General features: G+C 43.1%; 1 protein-coding gene across 1 annotated transcript in view; it reads right to left on the reverse strand.

Annotated features, from left to right (window-relative positions):
* SETD5 (SET domain containing 5) overlaps positions 1-23,908 on the reverse strand; it is a 63,753-nt gene that overhangs the window by 6,903 nt on the left and 32,942 nt on the right. Inside the window, exons 7-21 of the mRNA XM_059480334.1 lie at positions 23,820-23,858; positions 22,064-22,306; positions 16,986-17,134; positions 16,551-16,668; positions 16,019-16,128; positions 15,487-15,733; positions 15,212-15,292; positions 12,603-12,908; positions 11,456-11,773; positions 10,589-10,831; positions 7,268-7,397; positions 5,805-6,067; positions 4,401-4,457; positions 2,537-3,004; positions 482-765 (exon numbers count right to left, since the gene is read on the reverse strand). Of these exons, the coding sequence (XP_059336317.1) occupies positions 482-765; positions 2,537-3,004; positions 4,401-4,457; positions 5,805-6,067; positions 7,268-7,397; positions 10,589-10,831; positions 11,456-11,773; positions 12,603-12,908; positions 15,212-15,292; positions 15,487-15,733; positions 16,019-16,128; positions 16,551-16,668; positions 16,986-17,134; positions 22,064-22,306; positions 23,820-23,858 (3,056 nt within the window). The remainder of the gene's footprint in view (positions 1-481; positions 766-2,536; positions 3,005-4,400; positions 4,458-5,804; positions 6,068-7,267; positions 7,398-10,588; positions 10,832-11,455; positions 11,774-12,602; positions 12,909-15,211; positions 15,293-15,486; positions 15,734-16,018; positions 16,129-16,550; positions 16,669-16,985; positions 17,135-22,063; positions 22,307-23,819; positions 23,859-23,908) is intronic.

The raw sequence follows: 23,908 nt of genomic DNA on the forward strand, positions 1-23,908 counted from the left end.
TGCCTTTGGCATGCCAGTGACCAGAGTCTGGTAAATTAGCAAAGCTGGAGCTGTTGCACAGTCCCTGCTTCTCAAGTACAAAGCTACAGAGGCCTGTGAGCTTTCCTTCAGAACAGGAATGGACTTAGTATCACTCATGTCCAAGAAGAGTGAAGGTTCAGCCAAAAAAGACCTGCATTAGACTTTCATTACCTGGACAAGACCTTACAACCCAAGACCTCAAAATGGAACTTGTGGAAGAGAACAGCTGCTTAAGTTTGTACCTTTCAATACAGCTTTTTGATACCTAAACGAAGAACTGAAAGACAGGCTGAGAAGAGTGCTGGTATCCTTCACAGCTGTTTAGCAATTATGAAAGAGAACAATACTAAGAGACCCAAATGAATCCATCTCACTGCACATATGGTTATGGAAATGCCCCCTGGGGACTTTGGTCCTTCCCTTAGGGAATCTCAGGCTTGCTTGGAAGGGTAACACTCACCACCTACTGCTGATGCTGTCCTGGGATTTACTGAGCGATGATGAGGAACTACAGCCCCTCGAGTCTGGTGGGCTGACATCCTCAATGTGAGGCAGGGAGGGATGAGAAGGGGAGAAGCCACTTTGTGGGGAGGACGGAGTTCGTGCTGCGGAGCCCGAGGGGCCGTTCCCGTCCGCGTCAGCCCCGGAGGCGCCGCTGCCCTGCCGGGTGGGGGTCCCTGCGCCGCGGCCATCGCCGCCCTCCTTGGCCTCCTGCTTCCGCTTGCGGTACTCGAGCAGCGACACCTGGGGAGGAAACACCGCCATGGGCCAGGGAACAGAGCACCAGGACAGGGAGGAAACACAGCCATGGGCCAGGGAACAGAGCACCAGGACAGGGAGGAAACACAGCCATGGGCCAGGGAACAGAGCACCAGGGCACGGGGAGGAACAGGCCCACACACTGTCCAAAAACATCTTCTGGGACTGCAGGTAAAACTTGAAAAGGCATACTGGGATTATCAACTCAGTGGATGTGGAGGCACTCCAGAAAAGAGCTAAGTGGTGCAAATTCAGAGTGCCATGATCACCCTCCTTTTACTTTTTATGACCAATATATCAGTAGAAACATCCAGCTCGTTTGCTTCTCTAACCACCTGGATTTTCCCATTACTTCAGGAGATGTAATTCAAGCAACAAGCTTCTATAACCTCCCTCCTCTCAAAACCCTCCACACAGTCTCTCTGGTTCAGGACATTATGTAATTCTTTTCAATATCTGTATTGAAATATATTTTTTTTTCAATATCACCAAAAGAGGTAATAAGTCTTCTTCACAAAACTGATATCTTCAGTGCCCAGTTCATCTGCACTAGTTCAGCCACACTAACACTAAAAGCTTGGTGAAGCCTTGCACAGAATTTTAACTTGCTTACAGCAGGCTCCTGCTATGGAGGCATTGCAAACTTCAGCCCTACCACCAAAACAAACTGCTTGTAGCCAAGGCAGAATGTGTTTTGGGCAAAGCAGTCTCAGATTTATCAAAGACACCAGCCAAAGATAAAGCAGCCTTGGAAGACAAGGTCAGCAGAACCAAAAAGAAACAAATATTTCCACCTGGGCATTTACCTTTCAGCCTGCCTATCCTCAAAGTTATTATAAGGAAAGGAGCCATGAAGGACTCACAGAAGGCAGTTCTGCTGAAGAATTTATCAGCTATGACTCAATGCCCACACAGAAGGCTTTATGATGCTAAAATATTGAACAAGTTATTTCTAAAAGTAATTCAACATATGAAGGTTTTAAGTTAAATGTAATTTTAAAAGAAAAACAAAGAAAAAAATAAAGAGACTCCAGAAATGGAAAAGAAATAAGATATTCCATCCAGCTGGACCCTTATACAAGTTATCTCAGTTACACTTGCCATAAAAAAAATTCCAAGCACAGGAAAAGGCACTGATAATTTGTCCCATGAGTACCCAATTTTATCACAGCACTACCTTGACTTAACATTTTACCTCAGTTTTAGTCTCATGAGGGTCACTAGGCTGCTGTAAGAAACCAGTATGTATTTGGTTTTGTTAAACTATATTCCTGTGTTTTTAGTTTCAAAGAGCTAAAATTTAAATAACCTTCATCTTACTTTTGTTGCAATGTTATGGAAATGTTCTAATATGTTCTAGTAAACAGCCCATGTTTTCTTTTGAAACATTAGACTCTCTTTCCCAGTAAGAACCCTTTTCATCCTGATAAATAACACCTTCACCAGCTGTACAGCTGCACTATGTTATTGCTTTGGGTCTTGTCTCAGTTTAACAACTGCTAATGAAAGCTGCCAGCATTCTGCTCTTTTTTCTGTGATCCCAGAAGAGGTATTTGCACCGTGGTGTCTTTTTTTCCACTTCTCACATCAAAATCTTGCCTTAAGGGTAGCTCTCCCTCTTGTAACTGTTTTCACCCAGGCATTGGATGCCTGGATAACTTGCCCAGACTCTCTGTTCTGCCTGTCTTTGCAGTAATCTGAGTGGGAACAGTAAACCCCACGGCAATGTAAGGATTTCTTTCACAGGAGTACTTGCCTTCTTCCTTTGTGGTGGATTCTGGGGAGCAGCTCTGGTGCCTTCAGCAGCCCTCTCGCTGCAGGGGGACATGGACCCATGTGCTGTCTCTTTGAGCAGCCCTGACTCGTGTCTGCTGAAATACCCTTCTGCAGGAGAGCTGCAGCACCCTGCATCCGAATTCATGGGCTTCCTGTCTGCCAAAGGAGGAGAGCCCTGCAGCAGCCCATCCACGCGGGGCATAGCGTTCAGTGGGGAGAAGGCATACATTAAATTAAACTCTGTCCGAAAAGCCTGATCAGAGCTTCGTAGCAGCATCTGTGCTTCCCCACTTTTCCCTGGGAAGTTCATCTCTGAAGTAGAGTTTACGGAGGATTGTGGAGCCACGTCAGAGGATGCAAAGCTGAGCAGCGACGGCCGTTCCTGGCAGGTGTTTGCACTGGAATCCAGGTAGCCACCCTTGGAATCCAGCTCGGATCGGAGGCAGACCTGGGAAATCCAAGAAGGATATAGGAGGGGGGTGGGCAGTCAGGAAAAAGGTCAGGCAAGGGTAGGGAGAGAAATTTAAGTCAGAAAACCTTCTGTACAGTGCTAGCTTCCCTTTTCCCTGTTCCTTTCTAAATACCCCTTTGGTTCTTTCCTGCACTGTTCTCCTCATTCCTCAGGGGAGTGACTGAGACTAAACAATGATCAGTTCAGCTGTCCAATACAGGATGCCCCTTCCCCTTCAGCAGTCTTTCTGCAGCAAGAGGATAAAGCTCAACACTATCCCCAGGCAGTTAATGAATTAAACTTAGCATTTTCAATTGCCTCATACATCAGAGGCATACTGCTCATACAGAGCAGTAGCCAGGAGAGAACAGAACAGATCTGCTGTTCTGCTGTTTTATTAGCCAAGTCCTTGCCTGTCCCAAGTCAGCCACTACTAACTTCCTAACAATAAAATATCCAGGACCTCCAAGCCATTTGTTTTCACTTATTGTGAACTTTGGAAATCTCTAACAATAGTACATTCATTTAATTTTTACTGCATTTTTACGTTTCACAGTTTTCAACAAAACCACAATGGCATCATCTTTGTGCTGTCAGAGTTTGTGGAGCACTAGGCAATAACACAACAGTATATTCATTTATCTACTTAAAGTGCCAAAAACCCTCCAGGGCAGCAGAACAATCATCTCCTTCACCACATTAATATGTCAGGATCTCAAACAATGAGTACAACTGACAAGATTTCATCCTCTTTGCAGGACTACAGTGCAGAGGAAAAAACACAACAGCACCAGGCACCAGTTCTGCCCTCCTGCTGTTGCTGAGAACATCTCCCTGCTGTATTACAGCTCCCAGTAATCCACCACCTTGGAGATGAGCACGAATTTTCTACTATGAAACAGTCACTGAGCAAGGCAGTTCATCTCATCTTTCACAACAGGTCAGGCTAAGCAAAATACTACATTTTACCATCTCCTCAACAATTTCAGTCTGCAAGTGAGTGGGTGTTAAGTCAAGGCTGAAGAGAACAAGTCAGGTGTACCACTATGTGCTTGTAAGTCAAAAATAGTGGTGAATACTTTCCCTTCCCCAGCAGTCATTTGGCCACTACTCAGTAAATTTTACAGACCACTCATGGGCTGGGCTGAGTCTGAAATTGGTGATGGCAATTCCAGGGTCCCCAAATCTCTTGTGTGCACCTCAGTAGCTGAGACACACTGAGTCTTTGCACTGTCTGATTCCCACCAGGGTCAACAAATGAATTGAATTCCAGTCTTCAATTAGTTGTGATAACCCTGAAAATTCTCCTCAGCCTTACTGTGACTAAAGCTCCACCCTTATTCCCAGTGCCTGCACACTCCTCCCTCCCCTCCCAGCAGGCTCCCAGAACTACCTCAGGTGACATGGACTCGGGCCTATGCGCAGGGGAGCTCTCGGGGGAGGACACGTTCTAGAGGAGGGAAAAGCATCTAGTTATTCATCTACTTCAAAAGTCAGGAGGCAATTACAATGTACAAAAGCAGACAGGTTAGCAATGGCTATTCTAAACAACTGGCCCCAGCCTGGACAGCATCATGGCTGGCTAAGTAGTTGCTAAAGCTTCCTGGAAGCACAGACAGGGCTGGGTTACTGCATCTCATGATGCAACTTAGTACCCAAACCAGAGCACATGAATGTTAAGAAAAGCAGCAGCTACCTCTATATTTCTGGTTCTGTCAGATAGACTTTGCACCATGAAGTATAGAGAAAGACTCTTATGGTTTTAGTCTGAGAATATGGGAGAGAATAAAAGCCTGGTTTAGCCCAGAAAGTAAACTAAAGACCCCAAAGACTAAGATGACATTTCATAGACATATACTATAAAATAAACATGTCTCTTTCAATCCACCGTGGGCCACCTTTCAGCTCAAGTCAAGAGAAGAGGTGTGAGCAGCCAGCTTTATGAAATGTTGTATTATCTGGGCACCTGTATGAGTGAAGGCAGTGTATGCATGAGACAGCACTGTTAAGGGCTCTTCCCAAGCACCTCCCTTTCCATGCTACTGAACAGGCCTAAAATAGAATCAGAGAGGCAGGATTCCCAGAGCTGTGCTGCTATCAGAGAAATATAGCAGGAGTCACTGTTTTCTGCAAAGCAGAAAACTGAGGAATCTCAGAAATTTCTTAACAAAAAGTTCTGACAAATTCCACAAAAAAAGCAGAAGCATCATGCTTTTGGCCACTCTTACGAATATGGAGGGGACAAGCATTCTCTAAATTGGTTCCACTCTAAAAACATCACAAAATTGAGTCTGAAAAATCTCAGTCTGTAAAACCAAAGAATATAGTGGAAGACGATGTGAAGTAACGCTACCATACTCTGGGTTACTGAAAGCTGTTTGAGGAAAGAGGAGCCAAGGATGCTTTACAGCCTCTGAGAAATGGAATACTCGTACTCTTTGGAAGTGGCAGGGTGAAAACCCCATTGGCACAGAGATCTGAAGTGGGGGAGATGATTAAAGGTCACTGAAAAACCTGAGAAATTAAGAGCTACTCTGCAGAAATAGAAAAAAAAATATAAGATTAATGTTACTGATAGCTACAGAGTGAGGGGAGGCGGGGCTGTAGCAAAGTTTGACATTTCACAGAGCAGGAGATCTGTCCAGAAATGAAGTAGAAGAGGAAGGCAGCGGTGCTCTTGAAGCTGAAACTGTGATGCTGCTCAGGAATACACACTCAAAAGGGAAGGTCCTAGTGCCAGCTCTGCTGCAGATATTGCTGTTTGGTTTTTAGCACCCCCAGCCCCGGGTGGATTTACCTCGAACTGTAGTGGAGTATTGCAGCGGCTGGCAGCCAGAGAGGGGATGGGGGAGAACACGACGCCGTAGCCATTGCGAGTCTCCTCCTCGCCGGGCAGCGACGAGCAGGGCGTGGCCAGCTGAGGGCTCGCTGTGCCGGGGACCGGAGGGACCGGAGGGACGGGAGGCGGGGGCGTGACAGGGGACAGCGGCCGCAGCAGCTTCTTCACGTTCTGCTCCATCAAGTAGCGAGACTTCCATTTCTTCAGGGGACTCAGCAAGTCTGAAACACAAACTGAGCTGAGGACACGGCTGACCCACTGAACACGAGCACATCACATGCTCCTCTTCCTCCTACTCCCAGCCCAAACGAAGTCTTCAATGCAACTACAAAAGACTCCCAAAAATGAAGTACCTCTGAGTTACTTCTACTTCAATGTCTAGAGACTGGTAACAGAACAATACATCATCAGGAACATGCACTGAACAAGGAAAGCAAATATTTCAACTAGAAGCAAGCACAAGAGGGAGCTAGGGGAAATGAAGACATGAAAGGTTAAAAAGAGCAGAGAATAGAGGAGAGAGGTCACAGGACATATTGTGATTCTTACAAACAAATCAGAGACAGCTCAGTTTTCATTACCTGAACCTAACAGTTCTCTATATGCTACATGAATACAGCCCAAGCACATTTCCACTTCCACTAAGGATTAAAGCCTTTCCCTCAGGCCTACCTCACTTCAAAATAATAATATTTTTTGATGCTTAGTTTAAAAAAAACACCAAAACAAAATCACCAGTAAATTCTATAAGTTAGGTCTTGCTCGAGAAGTACATTTATTGGTTCTGGCATTCTGTTTATTTCCTATTCATCTCACCTTTCAATAATCAAATTTGTATTATTTGTGTGATGTGTAGCTTCCTGTCTGTCATCCTTGGAAAACTGATCCCTGACTGGGCTGAGCTGCACTCTCTTTCTCTGTAAATTCAGACACAATATTTAACCATTCTGTTGCTTTACTCAGAGATTTTAGCTTCTCCATCCTTGAGACTTACTTAGTGATTTGTTTATTGCACACATACCTGTAAGACTTTGCTACACCTTCCCACAGTCAGCAAGTATTTAGTTGACCTTCTTAACAGCACCTTGCTGAAAAGAAATGATCCTGGGCTCTCTTCCCTCTAACCCCTCCCTTCCATTGTACAAGACATCCCAGAGCACTGAGATTGATAATGCAATGTTAAGTGATTATCTTTTGACAAGGAAATACTGAGAAACAGTATTTCCATCACAAATGCTCAAGCTAGAATGAGTCTGCAGAAATTTGAATGAACAGCAAAGCAACATTCTCACCTACCCATAAGCTGTGCCATGGGGCAGCAGGACACGTTAAATGTCACTTGTACAGTTCCCTTTGGTGTTCAGCACCTTCCCCAGTCTGACTCCAGTGCCCATGCTGCCCTGATGGTGCTGAGCACTTACCTGTGTCATCCTTGCAGATGCTGGAGGAGCTGCTGTTGTCATTGCTTTGGTATAGACACTGGGTCCTGTTCTCTTGCGGAGCTGCTGAGGTCTGAGTCATCCCCTCTTCCAGGGCCTGTTTGATCCAGCGCTGAAACAGAACGAGACTGCATAAACGTGAAACTCCTCGGGTACTTTCTCTGCAGTCCTGCAGGATGCACTCCAACTCCCACACTGCTGTGGAGCAGGGCAGGCTGCTCAGAAGCCTGGAGTTACCTCGCTGGTGTGTGCTTGGGTGGGAGCACTGAGCCCACCACTGCTGTGCTGGGGCTGTGCCCTTCCTGACACAGGCTCTGCGAGTAGCAATCATCACCAGTAACAGAGATAACTAAAGAGCAAATTATAAATATAAAAATGCTGGATGGTGGCACCTAAATCTATTAAAACAATAGTCATTTAAAAGAAAAGGGACACAAATATAATGAACTATGTAAAACCACTGATTTTTGCAAAAAAGCTGTTTCCTGCCAAGGAGAGCAAATTTGAGTAAAAAAAAATCTGACTAAAATGCAAGCAGCAGTTTTCAAGGAGCGTAAACCAAGAAAAGAACGATAAAAGCAAATAGTTTCTTCAGCTACTAATAAAAAAGGTAAGTCACAGTAGTCTTCTGAACATGGACAATTAAGAATGTTTCTCACACAAGTGAACATGAACTGAAGCCTCAGCAAATCAGCTGCTGCAGTGGGTATGGTAGCCCTGTATCTTGATACAAACTGACTCCTGATGGCAGGCAGGAATCTTTGCTTATTCTACTGTAAAGGTATCTGCCACAACATAGGGGAAAACACTCGGGTGATCCAGTGAAATGACAGCAAACTGCAGAAAAAAATCAAACAGCAATTTTCATTTGTGTAGTTTACCCAGGGGGCTCACTGTATCCAGACTCCTCTTGTCCTAGAGAGGTTTAAAATTGTACTTTTACCTTTCAGGAATCCACAGTTCATCTGCATGCCAGCAATGTGTATCCTATTAGAGATACACGCGTGTCTTATGACTCCTCAAAGCTATGGTGAAAGTACATCACACACTCAGTGGCCACAATCCTCAAAGTGAAAACTTCAAAGCGAGGATGAAGAGCAGGTGACAGGATCTATTCTGATGGCCTTCACTACCGTACAGCAGACACTTCTTCTCTGTTCAAATGGAGCTCAAGGCTTTCCACTGTGGCCGCCAGCAAAAGGGAGAAGTGGCAGCCAGTCTGGAGCACCTCTACCTCAAAGGTGGCATCTGATCTGCCAGCCAAGTCACTGCACAGGGTGTGATTAACGTGAGAGCAGCTTACAGTTCAGTTTCCTTGCGAGGTTCAGACACTGCCATGCTTTGGATGCAAACTGACATCATCAGCTGAGCTTTTTGGCACAGTTCTCAGTAGTTTAAGGATGAGGCCTGCTGACAATCCAAGAAAATATGTGATCTATTTCAACAGCCTTAATAAATCAACCTCCCTGGCTGAGTAGTCAAAAGTAGACAAGACACAGATCAGGTCTTGAGAGAGCATATCATCAAGTTCTGGACCATTTCTAGACCTCAGCTGGCTGAAAAGAAGGTATTCCCTAAGAGTTTTCTAAGCATTCCTGAACATAAGAAGCAGATTTCTAGATCTACAGACCATTAAATCATAAAACCACCAAATGCTAAAAATAATTTTCCAAGAAAAAGCCAGGGATCTCCTACGAAATGGATGAAACCTCTCACTAGAACAGCTAACAATTATTTACATTCAAAAAGCAGAAATCTTACAAATTATTTCTGCAACCTCTGTTCTGGACACAGCAACTTTCAATGCTTTAATAACTATTAAATTGAATAGGTACCGTATTTAAGTTTTCAGATTATGAAACAAGAATGCTGGATTACACCATTAATAATTTCCCTACTAAATTGGGAAATGGATAGGGAAAACCATGACACAGCTTAGCAGAGTCTAGAAAAATCACTTTACAATTACAGGCTACCAAAGCAGTGGGTTGTTCTAACAACATACAAAATCACAAACTGAACATGAGTTTAAATTAACCTGTCAAAGAAAACTCAGTCATACTGGGATGCACAAATTGGGTACAGGTCAGAAGATACAAAGCAACTTTTCTGCTTTGAAAAGAGTCAAATGCAGCAACAGATTGGAAGATTTGTTCCATGACAGTAGTTTTCCCTCAATTTTGAACTTGCTGGCCAGTTGTACAGCAACTGCACTGAGCACAGAACTCCAAATAACTCTGTCAACTTTGCTCTGGATATTTCTCTCTTCCCTGGGGCTCAAAGACACTGTTAAGGTTCAAAAGAAGCTCAAACCTTGCAGTTCTCAGCTTAAAGATGCATGAGGAGGTTGCCCAGGCACACAGAAACAGACAAGGTGTTGTCATACCTCTACACACAAACCGTGAAGAGCTTTACCTATGAAGGAAATACTGAAGAAACTGTTAGGGCATGACAACAAATTGGCTGAAGGTGGAAAACAGTAAAGTCCAAAGATTCTCTCTGGAAAAATACCCTCAAACAAAGGAAGGCAAAGAAACCAGGACATGGTACCTGAAAGCCACCAAGACAGGGAGAGAAGAAAAGATTTCTGTATAATTGTCCTCAGGTAATCACACAGGAACTGGAAAGTCCATGAGCAAAACCAGCAGGCAACAGGAAAGATGGATTCCAATACAAATCTGACTGAGTGAACTACCCTGCCTTCCCTGCAGATGAGTAAATATTGGCATTTACTGGTCATCTCTGGAGGAACTAGATCCTTAGCTGGGCCTGGTTCAGGCTTCCTGCAGGGCCTCAAGTATCTGCTGTAGACAGGCAGTCTGTGATGCCAAACAAAGAGCTGTGGACTTGTTCTTGTGAACAGGCAAACTCAAAGCTTTTAAACCACAAAGGCTCTCCAAAGAAAATGAATCTTAACTGAGGCACGGGATTCTTGAGCTCCTCTGCAACACTGTCCTATCCCCACAATGCCAACCATCCTCTGACTGTGAAAGTAGTAATATTAAACTTTCTAAGGGAAGCAATCAACACTCTTTGAATTGTGTATGCTGGATAATAAACAGCCACTGCAGATCTGAAAGTACATGTTTCTAAAAGGGCAGAACAGTTGTTCTACCACGGCAAAAGGCAAGGATGAAAACTGAACTCTGGCAAGGAGGTCATCAGTCATAGCCTGGACACTGCATCAACACATCAGCTCAGTGGGAATACACAGAAATAAACTCCAAAAGGACACAACAACTTTCCAAGAGGGCCAATAAGATGAGCACACACCGTGTAAAGGTAAGACACGAGCAAACATACCTTCTTACAGGAGCTGTAAATGCCATCCAGCAGGAAGGGCCTTCGACGTCTCTCAGGGTTGAAAGGTGAACCAAAGCGAATGTAGTGTTTGGGTGTGGTACAAATCAGTGGGGAGTGCACGAGACCTGGCAACATATTTAGGGTGGTTGCCAAAACTGTTGGGTCTGTAGTAATGCGCAGAGGACACTCAATTGGACACTCCTGCTTTTCTGCCTTGTCGTTCAGCCATTCAGTAACCAGGTACTGAAGGAGGAAACACACAGGTCAGTGCAATCAGCACAGGTGTAGAAGAAAGGCAACATGGCACAATGGTGTATGGGAAGCAATGCTCAGGTCAGCCCACTGCTAAAACCCCCCTCCTTCTCAAAAGAAGGACTTCCTGTGTCAAACCCGATTCTCACCTGTTGGAGACACAACCCAATGTTGCTGTTGGCAGATTATATACAACCACGAACAGGATGGGACATTCACAATCAGTCTCTAGAGCTTTCCTTACTGTCTTTTGGAGCCTGTCTTTTTCACAACTTTCTCAAAACCCTCTAATTTTAGAGATTCCAACAAATGTCACAGAAGTAGTTTGACTTTATGCCCCATTCATCTCATTAGAAGATTCTCCAAAAACTTGATCACCCTGTTCAAAACTAGTTTCTAAACACAAACAGCTAATTTATGCCCAGTATGTGGCAGCTGCCTGTTAGCTTCTGCAATTTTTCATCCCTTCCAACTTTATTCTAGCTTGTACATGACAGCTGCAGTCACATTCCTTCTTGGTCTTCAATTCTAAGCTGAAAGTTAACCTCTTTGCTGCACCCTAAATGAACACCTGCCATCCTGACATCCCAACTTTGAGCACTTGATCATAGTTACCTTTTTTGTTTTGGGGTACTTTACTGCAGCTTTAGACTGGGATCCTGTAGCCAGGATAGCAGTTGGGTCAGATCCTGTCAACTGTCTGCCTTCTCCTGGCCCTTCCACATTGCTGACATCTGTTGTGGTTACCAAGCTGGCAGTGCTTCCTTCCTCTGGGACAGCCTGTGTGAGTTCAGCTTGCTGGGAACTGGCTTGTTTCTGCCTTCTCAGTCTTTGTGCTGAACTGGTCCGGTATCGGGAGAAGCGACTTTTTGGTCGGGGCCTGGAGGGTTTTGCTGGAGCTGGCTTAGCCACTGTTTTTTCAGGGACAGCATCCTACAAAATAAACTGTCATTAGTCTGAGCCCCTCTAAGAGTATTCCTTTTCTCTGCATACAGGATCAAGAATTGAGATTTATTTATTGACACTACCTGACTCTCAAAATCTTGTTGGACTCTGTGTTGGTTCATAAGATGGCCTTGGGGACCCTTCAACACTGGCACATTATCGTTTTGTCTTCTGCATTCTTAAAGGACAGAACATGGGTCTTTAGGAAGAAAGCAGCAATAGGGAACTTGCTGCTTGTCTCAAGATAACTGCTCTTATTCCTGACCTGAGCTGACATGGAGCACTCCAGGCAAGTGTCTGAGCCCTGCCATAAAATGGGAACACATGCATCCAAAGTAGACTGGATCAAAAAAAACCCAAACACAAAGAAAAGAACTTTTCGTCACTGCACTTACGCATCCAACTTAAGCTCACTCCAGTTCTCTTCCCTGGAGAAGGAGCTGGGCTTGTTCAGCCCAGAGAGGACTGAGGGGGATGTAACAGCAGTCTTCCTACAAACAGCCTGAAGCCACTAAGAAGATGCAGTGGTGCATCAATGGACATACACTGAAATGAGAGGTTCAGACTGGATACACGGAAAATTTTTTTCAACCTAACAGTCACAAACTGGAAGAGGCGCAATCTTCATCCCTGGAGGTTTTCAAGAGAAGACTGGGAAAAACACAGGCCAGCCTGGTCTAGCTTCAGAGCTGTCCCTGCCTAACTCAGAATGGGCTAGAAAGCCCACAAAGCTCCTCCCCACCTGAATGATCTTATGATCAGAAATGCTGCACCTGAGCTTTGTACAAGATAGCAAACAGTTCTATCTTCATCTTACCGCTACTTGTGAGGAGCGCCGTGTGTTCACCCCAGTACTGCTGGTACTGTTAGCAACAGGAGGAGCAGGAGGAGGAGGAGGAGGTGGAGGAGGAGCAGGAGGAGCAGGAGGAGTACTCAGCGCTGAACTTCCATCTTCAGTTTCAGGAGTCTCTGTTTTCACTTCTTCCAGCTCAGGAGCTTCAGAATTGACATTGATTTCAGCATCAGTGCTGTTACGGTCTGATGGTTGCTCTCGTCTCCTCTTTCTCTTTTCTAAGTTCTCAAACATGTGCATGATGGCTTCCACCTTCCTGTCTTCCCGGGACTACAACACAAGGGAAATTGAAGTAAGCATGGTGAATTATGCATATAAACAAGGCAAGAACAGATATGGGAAGCAGCACAAAGAGAACAACTGCCAAATAGCAATGACAAAAGCCAGACAGAGGACAGAGAGAAGCAGTTCTTATCAGTTATTTGCATTTTTCAATATGGCAAATTTCCCAGAATAACAACATAATCATCTGTTTGTAGCGCAAGTAGAAGAACTTGACTTTGTTCTTAAATAGGACCACTTAGATACTACTGAGTTATATTAATAAAACAGCCACAAGGAAATGCATCATTTTGAAGAATTAAAAACCGTAAGAAAGCATAAGTAAAGTGGAGAGATGACTTGGAAACAAATACAGCTATTTGCCAATGACCAACCAAACAGAAGCCAGGGGCAATAGATGTACATGATTAAGTAATTTGCAGCAAGTGTAATACACCACACAAACTGATTAAAATGTTCCAGATTCATTCTTTTCCCAGCAAGAATGTCAGAAGATGACCCAGCTCAAAAATAAAAGCTCTGGTCTAAGCAGCTTACATAGTGGATAAGAAAAACAGAACATGAGAGAATAGAGAGGCAAAACAAGTAAATATATTAGGTAAACACAAAGGACAGGAAATCTTATCACCAGGATGTGTCAGGAATAATTGGTACCTATGCATATAAAAAGCTCAGTACAATAATGTTGCAGTGACTGGCAAGAATCAAGTGGGTTTAAAGAAGTGGGGTCAATTGTCTTCTGAGATTTATCATGAAGGAAGTATCTTGGAGTCCATGGCTGGCCTTTACAGTTTTCTATTAAAAAATACTACACACACACAAAGAGAGAGACTGGGGAAACTACAGACATGGGTATTTACCTGATGCCAAGTATAGAAAACTGAATCGCATTAAAGCAGATTAACTGGTGCAACCTACAGGAACAGGGCTTACAGGCTGACAGGAAACTAACACTTCACTTAGGTTTACTGAACTATTCTGTCCCAAAAAGAGATCAGCCTCCCTGCATTAAAATGAAATCTTCCCTCCAAAGCTTTAAGGCCAATCTGATGGATGACTGCTCTCATGCAAATTTCAGTGCAAACTGACTGCTTTATCTCATCTGTTCTAAAAAAATCCATCAGTTAATCCAAGCATCTCTCCACTGGATGGCCCTTGGCTCTCCAGGTTGCTGCACTATCTTAACATTTAAAGCATTCTCAGGAAATTTACACTTGGCAGATTCGTATTCCTGATTAGAGGAAGACAGGTGATTATGATACTGGTGAGCAAAAAAGAACAGGGAATTCCTAGCTTCAATACATTTGTTGGCTGGTAAAAGGATGGGAGCAATTTTTCTGTTTTTCTTCCTTGGGTTTCTGGTTGGTTGGTTATTTTATTTGTGTATTTGCATTTTTGTTTGGATTTTTCTCTTGTTTATTTAAATTAACGAATTAAGAGCCAGAATGGCTCCATTCACATGCATAAAACATTCTAATCCAGGCAGCAATCCCAGGAGCCATAAGCAACACAAGAAAAAAACACCAGCTCTACTCAGTAAAGATGAAGGCTAAAATAAGACTGTATTATCAAAGATCCCAGAGCACTAAGATATAAGTAAGTAATATATTAAGTAAGTGCCAATACCGCTGTTGGTGGTCTACTCCTCTTACTGCCTTTTGTTACTTGATCCCACTCTTTTCCCCACATGGCAACATGTTTATGAAACCATACACTGAACAGATACCTGTTTACAAATCTAACCCAGCAAAAATGACCAAGTTTTAAGAAAAATCAGGTTCTGGTTCATGGTATGATCGAATTGAAGATATCCCTGCTCACTGAGGTGGGGTAGGACTAAGTGACCTTTGATAGTCCTTTCCAACTCAAACTATGCTATGGTTCTATATAGTGCTATAAATTCTTGCACTGGCAATAAGGAAGGGCAGCAGGAACATAAAAAAGGTCCAACTGCCTTTTTGGAATCTAGTGCTGATGGTTCTGCTAAAGGTGTGTTTTAGACTATAGAACAGCCCTGAAAGTAACAGTTAAACCTTCCAATGAGGAAACAAATCTATAGTGTATCTCCTAATCTGCAGCACCCTAACATAAATCCTGTGACTTGAAGTCAACCAAACCTCGGTGGTTTTTTGCTCCCTCCTTTTTTTCTTTTGCTGTTGCTGATCAAATTACTGAAGACCACTAACAGATGGGATTTGTGTTCAAACAAGTGAAATATCCAACTGGACCTGTGGGTCACTGCATGAGTAAGTCCTACAGAGGGTGATACCCAGACAGAAAGAGCTACTTGCCCGTCTGCTGTGGACCAAGGCTCCCTGTTCATCTACAGGCTCCTCTTTCTCCCCTTCTTGTTTCTCCTCCTTCTCTGGCACCTGAGATAGAAACCCAGATTAAGTAACCCAGTACTGTTCCAAAGTTACCAAAATTTCTATGGTAATTTAAGGCGCTAAAGGTTTAAAAAAAAGGCTTCCTTGCAGTTTCTGTTCTGCAGATTCCAATGCTATTGGATCAGACTCCTGCAGCACTGAATGCTGACATATATGTTACAAGGGGGCAAAGATTTTACCTCATTGTCACTGACTGCTGCAGGTCCCTCAGGAACCTCCTCAGTTTGCTGAGTGCCGTTCTCATCGGACGCAAGGCTCTGCTGTTCCATTTCCAGCTCCTTTCGTCGGGCCTTTCGCCGGCGTGTTTCTGCCCCAATGAGTGTGCCTAAAACAGGTGGAGGTAGGTGTTCTGCAGCATTTGGGCTACGTTTCTGCACAGGGCAATTCCGGTTCCCTTTGTGACACGCACAGTCCACTTTATAATTGCTGCTCCAAAACACAAACATAATTCGTGTCACTCTTCATTTCTCAACCCCTGCACAGAGACATTCAATACATCTCCTACTAAACATCTCACCACGTGCCAAAGCAAGGACAGCAGGCTACCTTATGGCCTCTATTGGAGAATATGCCAGCAGAACTGGACAGAATAGCCGGGAAATGCAATTCAGTAGAAAACGGAGCAATATGTAGAATGCGAGGAAAGGGCTGGAGGAAGATGTCCAGTCCAGGAGGGCAGTGGAGAGCTCCTGGGCGAGGTGAAGGACTCACCAGATGTTGTACTCATAGTCAAAGGCGATGGTAACCTCTGTGTCCTTGGCAATGGTGGCAACAGCATAGATGCACAGGTGGATCATCCCATCAGCAATCACATGACGAACCTTGTTAAACGAAGTAGAAAGAAGCTGACGTCTCCACAGGTTACAGTTCCTACTTCCAAGACGGAAGTCTTCTTTTGCAAAGTAGCTCTTATTCTACTCTATGAGTAATTATCCCAAATTCTCCAATGCGAAAAGCCTGCTTCACTGCTCTTGTCTCATACTGTGCTTTTCCACTTACAACTACTACCACCTGCTTACCCTCAGTATCACTGTGCAGCCAAAGGAAAGACTTGAGAGAAATCTTTCTCTTCCAAAAAAACCTCCCTCATGTTCCCAAATTGTCTCATATTCCAAGTATAAACCATCAAACACGCAAGTGACACAGAGAATTTACTGTACTTAGTGCATTTTGAGTTAGGGAAAGCACTAAGCTTATATAAACATGTATTTGCAGTAACAGTGATGATGAAAAGAGAATTTACCTCTGCATTTGGAGTGCAGGACCTCCTGATGAACCTGGCATCATTACCAAAGGTGCGGGCATCAACACACATCTCAACGCCATTGAACTTGGAGTAGAACAGCACAAAAGGATATGGCCTGCAGAAACAACAGAACATCTCAGTCCCAAAATACCCAATTCCCAAAGCACTGTTGTTAACAGGTACCTCACTTCACTGGAAGCAGAACTTCCATCAGCACTACTGCTCTGGGGTTAGGTACTTCCAGCTGTTTAAAAGATCTATTTCAGAGGGTTTGGTCCATAAGCAGAGCATCAAGCTGAGGTGATATATCTGATTTCCCACTTCTATGGAAGGCACAGCTGACAGGACCCTCTAAGTGAGCACTATCCCATAGAGACACCAGTCTGTCTGTGCCACGATGCTCTCATACCCATCATTTCATAGTACTCTTACTTTTTGAAGAAATGCCCATTGACCTCGAATTGCTGCCGTAACATAACTTTCCCTCGATACTCAATTATGAGGGTATCTAGTGCCAAGTCTCTCGCTGCCCTCAGGATCTTCCGGTGCTTCTGAACCCGAGTCACCCTTCCCAGCTGCAGCTGTAACAAAAACCAGAGCAAAAGAGGAACATTTGAACCAAAGGCCTCTAACTCATGAAGAATATTTTACCTATATAAAAAGAAAATATATTCTAATAGCAACACACAGAAACTCTGTCAGGTGAATATGTTGTTTATTTTATAATAATTTAGTAATGACCAATAACCTTGATAATATTTATCAAAAGCAAACAGTATTTATTCCTTTCCTTCAACAATAGTCTGACAAATCTATTAGACTGAGTATTTCAGTCTTGCATCTAGGAGGCATAACCAGACCTGTCACTTGCTACTAACTGGGAATTGCTTTGCAATTATGGCCACTTTCACAGCCAGAATAATTGAGATATTCCCTAAATTGTGGGTTGTCACACATTCAGAGGGAAAAAATGCAAGCTTTTCCTTCTGCAGAGGATGGTAAATTCCAGCAAACAGGCCAAAGACTTAAGCTGGCAATTTCCATCTCCATCCAGAAACTTCTCTACTTATCTCTTCTCAGCTAGTGCTGTTGATTTAAGTTTTTTTTTTTAACATGAGGAACAAAATTTTTAATGAAGTAGTGACAGTTCGTTAAAGCATACGTTAAAGTCTTCAGCTCTACTACAATTGATTTTCACAACAATGTGTCTGACACCATGAAACCACAACATTCTTTAAGTACAGACATCGAAATATGACATATTTTATGGAATAATGGAAGGGATATTATAAGCACTAGGGTATAGGAAAGACTTATTCCATAAAAACTAAGTACTTTCCTTACTTAACAGATGAAACCTCTCTGTAAGTGAAGATTATCTGAAGATGACTGGCTGCCTCACCACCACTGCTGTGCCTGCTCCTTCCTCAGCATTCTATTCACTGCTCATAAGGGCCCAGTTTTGATACTTTTCCAAAGTGAACTGAAGCATAAGTGCTCTGACTTTGGTAATAATGACAATTATGTATCTAAATTAGGAGTAAACCACAAAATTTTACTGAAAGCACATTCTCAACTTTTCCTGAGAGAACCTTCATTAGAAACAGCTACTGAGCACTCTGCTGAAATGGATAAAAATTAGTTTAAGGGGCTCAGCCTGAATAATGACAGAACACATGACATTCCTGCACTCAGCACTGGGAACCCAGCAAAACCCTTGTACTGAGCACATGAAAATACTAAACCACAGGTCTTTTAAACCCTTTTTTCTGACTGGGATCTTCTATCTCCTCTGTTTAAAACCCCCTCAAGAAAATGACTTTTGTTGTTTCTATAAAACATTATATTGCAGATCTTGGATGAGCTAGTAAAGTAAGATCTATCTGTTGACTTCTCTCACTCAGATCCAGGATAAAGACAGCTTTATAAAAATATTCATTTGAAACCTATTCAGATGGGAGTAATGGTCCAGAGCTCCTCTTGAGATACAATCCAGTGCCACATTTGTCATGGGGTTTATCTCTCTTATACCACTCTGTCTGCCAGCAACTGGGAAAACCTGGATATATGTACTGGAGACTCTGAAGAGCCTTGCAGGGTGTTCATCTCTTCAGGTCTTGGTCCTGACAGAAGCTCACAGAGGATTCCCTAAGTCCACAGAAACATGTTATTTCCAGTCCAAGAAAACACACTGTTGGTCCTGATTTCTGATCAACAAACCCATGATATGAGTGAGCTGTAGGATGAGACTCTTTACACTACACAGAGTAGTGGCTAAATTACTTTCAGCACTCTGTACTATTCAACTATGGCAACAAATAAATAAATGGGACCAGATTTCCTAGTGTAGGACAGGAGATCAGTATCTGAAGCTACTAGATGAATTAGGACCCAGTGTGTTTCCAGTTGAATAATTCTGTTTCTATACTATCACTGATTTGTTTTTATACCTTCTCACCTAAGCTGGCCCTACACAGGAGGGTTGGACCAGATGACCTTCAGTGGTTCCTCCCAACCTAAACTGTTCTACTACTCTAAGAGCATAAAAAGATATTATCTTTCAGAAGTTAATGTCTGGTAGCCTTCACTCTCACCTTTGTCCCATGACTGACTTGGGGAATACAGGTGGTATAAGGTGGGGTGGTCAAAGGACGAGAAAGTCCATGCAGGAAAGAGAAACTCTGCATCTGTGTAACTTATTTATCTGAGTTTGGTGAAAGAGGAATGATCTCACAGCTCTTCTGGTAAGACACAGCTCAGCTTGTTTTCATTTTCTGAATTTAGAAATATGAAGTGGATTAGCTGCCATGCTTTCATGTGTGAAAAGAACAAATGATTTTATTCATGTCACAGGCTAGGGACTGCTGACTGCTAATCAGCCAAAACTGTTCTGATATGTTTGCAGAGCAACATCTGCATAATACTCAGTGGCTTTATTTTATAAAGGCCCTTTTGCTCTTCACTTCAGAATGTGAAATCAGTCAGGGGTTTGAGCTCAAGTCAGCAATTATCAGAGGCAGCAAAGGGCAAACACTAACCCTGGGTTTGGCTTGGCAACAACAGTCAGGAAAGTGATTCACAGCTTTCAGTTTGTCGAGCAACTGGCAGTAGCCAGGACTAAGATGATTTTATTCACAACACTAAACAGCTTCATATTTTCACAACTTTCCCCTTGCATCATGAGGACAGCTGAAAACTGGTTTATCATAAAATCACAGAATAATTTAGGAAAAGCCCTCTGAGTTCAACTGTTAACCTGACACTGTCCAGTCCATTACTAACCCATATCCCACAGTGCCACATCCACAAGTCTTTTAAATATCTCCAGGAATACTGACTCCACCACTCCCCCAGGCAGCTATTCCAGTTTGGTAAACCTTCTGGTAAAAAAACCATAATCCTAATATCTAATGTAAACCTCTGCTGGTGCAACTTGAGACCATTTCCTCTTGTCTTACACAAAATATTCCAATGAACAAAATCCCATATCCTCCATGCATAACTCTTAACCCATCTTTTCCTACTCTTCCTGGTTTGAGGAAGCTTTCAGGTCACATCTCAATCTCTTTTAAGTAAATACCTGCATCACTGTTGACTGAAGTCAAATGACTCTGTGAACTACTAAGAGTATGCAGGGCATAATAAAACATTATTTTTATTCCTTTCTCCTCTCTCCAGTCTTCATGGCCTAAGGGAGCAGCAACAATATTTCTACACAGCTGGCAAATGTATATTTGCACAGCCTCCTGATTTTTTTCTAGCTCAAAGTACCTATTTTCCCTTATCTCACAGAAAAGCTATTTTTGTGTTCAATAATGATACCTAGTTAATAGACAACTGATGCAAACCAAGAAGCCTTCTCAGTTTGCCTACCAAAGGTGAGATGAGTGAAACAAAAATAGAACACAGTGCATGAGAGCACGTGCTCCACACCTATGCAGGTGCCCTCCTCACAACACTCCACAGCCACCTCCTGAGCAGAGACAGCAGGACACAGAAGTGACAAGCAAAAACCCAGGACAGGCACCTGTTTTTTTCTCAGTGTCCAACAGAAACTATAAAGTCCCCTGACACCTTCCCAGCATGTGCAATGACAAGTACCTACCAACAGCTTGTTTACAGTAACTACAGCTCACTAACAAGTAATGCAAGTTTCAACTTTTTTGTTTCTTTGGCATGTATCACATTTGGAGTCTTCTGATTTGGAATATTGGCCACATTTTCCTATGGGAAAACCTAAGCCTGTACTGGGAAGGGAGAGGCTGAAAGAGCATGGCAAGAACAAGCACATTATGTATGGTATATTTTATAGTCTTGTGTCGTGCTGTACACATATCAAGAAACACAGCATGTGTTTTATTACTTATTTCAGGACTTTTCCTAAAACTCATGTGAGGCAGACAGAATTAGTTACATTTAGTCTCAAAAAATATTACGATTTCTAGAGAAGTAGAACTTTTTCTTATCTGCTTTCTGTAGAAAGGCTATCATGAAATGTTTCTCCCCGCCCCCCCCCCCCCCCCCCCCCCCCCGAAATCTTATTTATTGCAGAACCAGAGGAAAGAATGGAAGAAAGTTTGGTCCAAAGTCCTCTTTCTGCACTTTCCCTTACTGGCACTATCTGTGCTCTGCCTGAAGTGGTTCACCTGCATGAAGGTAGAGGGAAAGGAAGGAGGGAGCACATGAACTTCACTGAGTCAGCTGATATAAACAAGAAAGATTCAAGCACAAACATATACCTGATATTCAGGTTTCTGACTTTGCTCCCTTTACACAGAAGAAATGCCTCACTTCTCTTTTGGAGCCCACCCTTTCAGATGCAACTATCTCCATTCTCCTGGACAAGGAAGGCCCAGGAAAGCCTAAACTGGGTAGGAAGGCTGTACTTTGTTCAGTAAAGCACAGATAAGATGACAAAACAGCTAACAAGAGTATGAATGGGGAAGACATACACCACACAAACACATTGTTTTCCTGTTTCTGCTTGTTTACATGCACTCCATAGAGATGGCAAGACACCAACCACTGCTCATGGTTGGCAAGTTAGGGAGAGACCAGCTTCCTGAAGTCAGTTGTAGCTGTGCAGTATTTCAAAGTTACAAGAGTCCAAATAATCCAAAATACTGAAATAATGCTGAAAGGTTCTTTAAAATAGCCTTTCACAAACCATGAGTCAAGAAATAAAATAAAAAAATAAATAAAGGGGACTGGAAAACTCAGGTGGAAAGCAGGAAATTTCCTATCTCCAGCAAGTGACAGATCTGGTTTTGTCTCAGGCCATTCAGTGACCAAAGTATTTATGGCAAAATACCTGTTAACCACATTACAGAAATGTGCAAAATGTCCCCAACTTTGCATCACTAATTTAGTTTAATGCAAATATTTGTTAATCTCTCTCTGACTGTATGACTTCTGATTCACTGTGTATCAAATCTCTGCCTGTTGGCCTGAGCTACAATACTGCTCACCCATGCCCTGACCTACTCCCCCTCTGTCCTGCTTGTTCTTACCTGCATCTGGGACCCAATAACAGTATTATTGCAGGCCAGCTCAGTTTTGTTGATTGTGTCCAGCATAGCAGTTTTGCCCACATAGTCTTTATTAGAGTTGAGGTGACGCTCCAGCAGGTTCTGCACATCAGCACTGTACTGGTTGGTGAAGGCCTCCTCGTACTGGTCCGTCCAGAGGCGGATCCGATTCTCCCACCCTTCAGCTGTGTTTTCATCCAAGGCATGTGCTTCAGAAGGGGAATTCTGCACCAAACAGCAAAGAATGAATGGATGGTACACAGCAGGAAAACCTATCCACAGTGCTCCAAGCACATGAATAAGCTACAAGCTATGTAAGTGTTGGTTATGAGGACACATTTTTCAGCATCTGCACCCTCCAGAACATTGTACAACAGTGTCACTCAGAAATCTACTGAGATTTCTGTGCAGAACTAAGACCTCTTGAAAGTTGGTACTTGGCACTGCTACATAAAATAAAATCAGGCTAGCACATGGCCAGAAAAAAAAAATCTAAGCCACTTTGGAAAAATAATTAAGTACATTAAAAAAGCAAAGGCACAGACACACAAAGGCAAATAAATTTCATGTAGGCTTGTCCTGCAGTCAACCCACTCACAACTAACACAATGCTCAATGACGCTGACTGCATCTCAATCTTTGCAGTGAATGATCCAAAAATAGTCCTGAACCTTCTAGCTAAATGGTCACCAGAGTTTCAAGAAACTGAATGTAGAGCATAAGCTAATACCCACAGGGTTAAAACTGCAAGTCCTAAGCAGAGTAAAGAAGAGAGGGCAAAATCAGGTAATCCATTTAGACTGTCTTGTAAAGGAGGGGAAAACAGAAGCTGGTAGAAAGAAAAATACTTAAGCTTCACTCTTTACTTGGCAGTAGTTGAAGTAGTTTAACAAATACTCCAGAGCTCAGCAACTCAACTGACTTCATAAAGCACTGAGACACATATGACACTGAGGTCTTTGTAACAAGGACAAGTGAAGAGCAATCATTATTTTAATCATATATATTAAAAACAGTAGGAGTTGCCATGCATTTTTACCCTCTCAATTCACTTGCATGCTATGGAGATGGTGCATAGGGACACCACAGTACTGTCGTCTTTCCTCTCAGCCACCTGCCAGAAGCCACTGCCAGCTGCAGGACTGGGGTCAGGCGGAACTGAGCAAACCTTAAGGCACCTCTTGTGTCTAGAAATAAATGCAGCTTACAGTTCAAGTCTACTTTTTTTGTCAAATAACCTTCCTATTCAGTGGCCACACCTACTACTACTGCAGGAAGTCAGAGATAAATATATTGTCCCATCCATTCCTAGTAAGAGGATGTGGAGACAAACAAGGCAGCACTCCTAGGGACTCCCAATATTAAACTTGTGAACTACTTTGATGTCCAAGCTTGAAATAGCTTTGATGCAATCAAACAATAACTGCCCTCAGAGAAGAGCAGCCACAACCAGTTCTACATCCCTTACATCAAACAGCCCACTCCCAAGTGCCATGAATCAATCACCTCTCAGAACTGGATTGCATTATCTGACTGGAAGCTATCAGAAGCAAATGGAAAGTTCAAGGGGCAATTCCTGTGATAGCCTTTTGAATAGGCCTCCTTGTGGTGCACTGTAAGGTTGGAGTTATTACAAGGCTGGTCCCATAATCAGAAACTTCCCAGGGAAACCAAAAGAGGGACAAAATAAAGGGGGAAAACCCCACCACCAACACAGAGGGTTGTCATTTCTACTCACCTTCATCCTCAGAGACTTTCGTGAGCCCTCTCGAAAAGCCTGTCCCCCAGACAAGGAGAGAGAGAAAAAAACAAAGTATTATAAATTTC

Source organism: Ammospiza nelsoni, chromosome 11 (genome assembly GCF_027579445.1).
Source record: "Ammospiza nelsoni isolate bAmmNel1 chromosome 11, bAmmNel1.pri, whole genome shotgun sequence".
NCBI lineage: Eukaryota > Metazoa > Chordata > Aves > Passeriformes > Passerellidae > Ammospiza > Ammospiza nelsoni.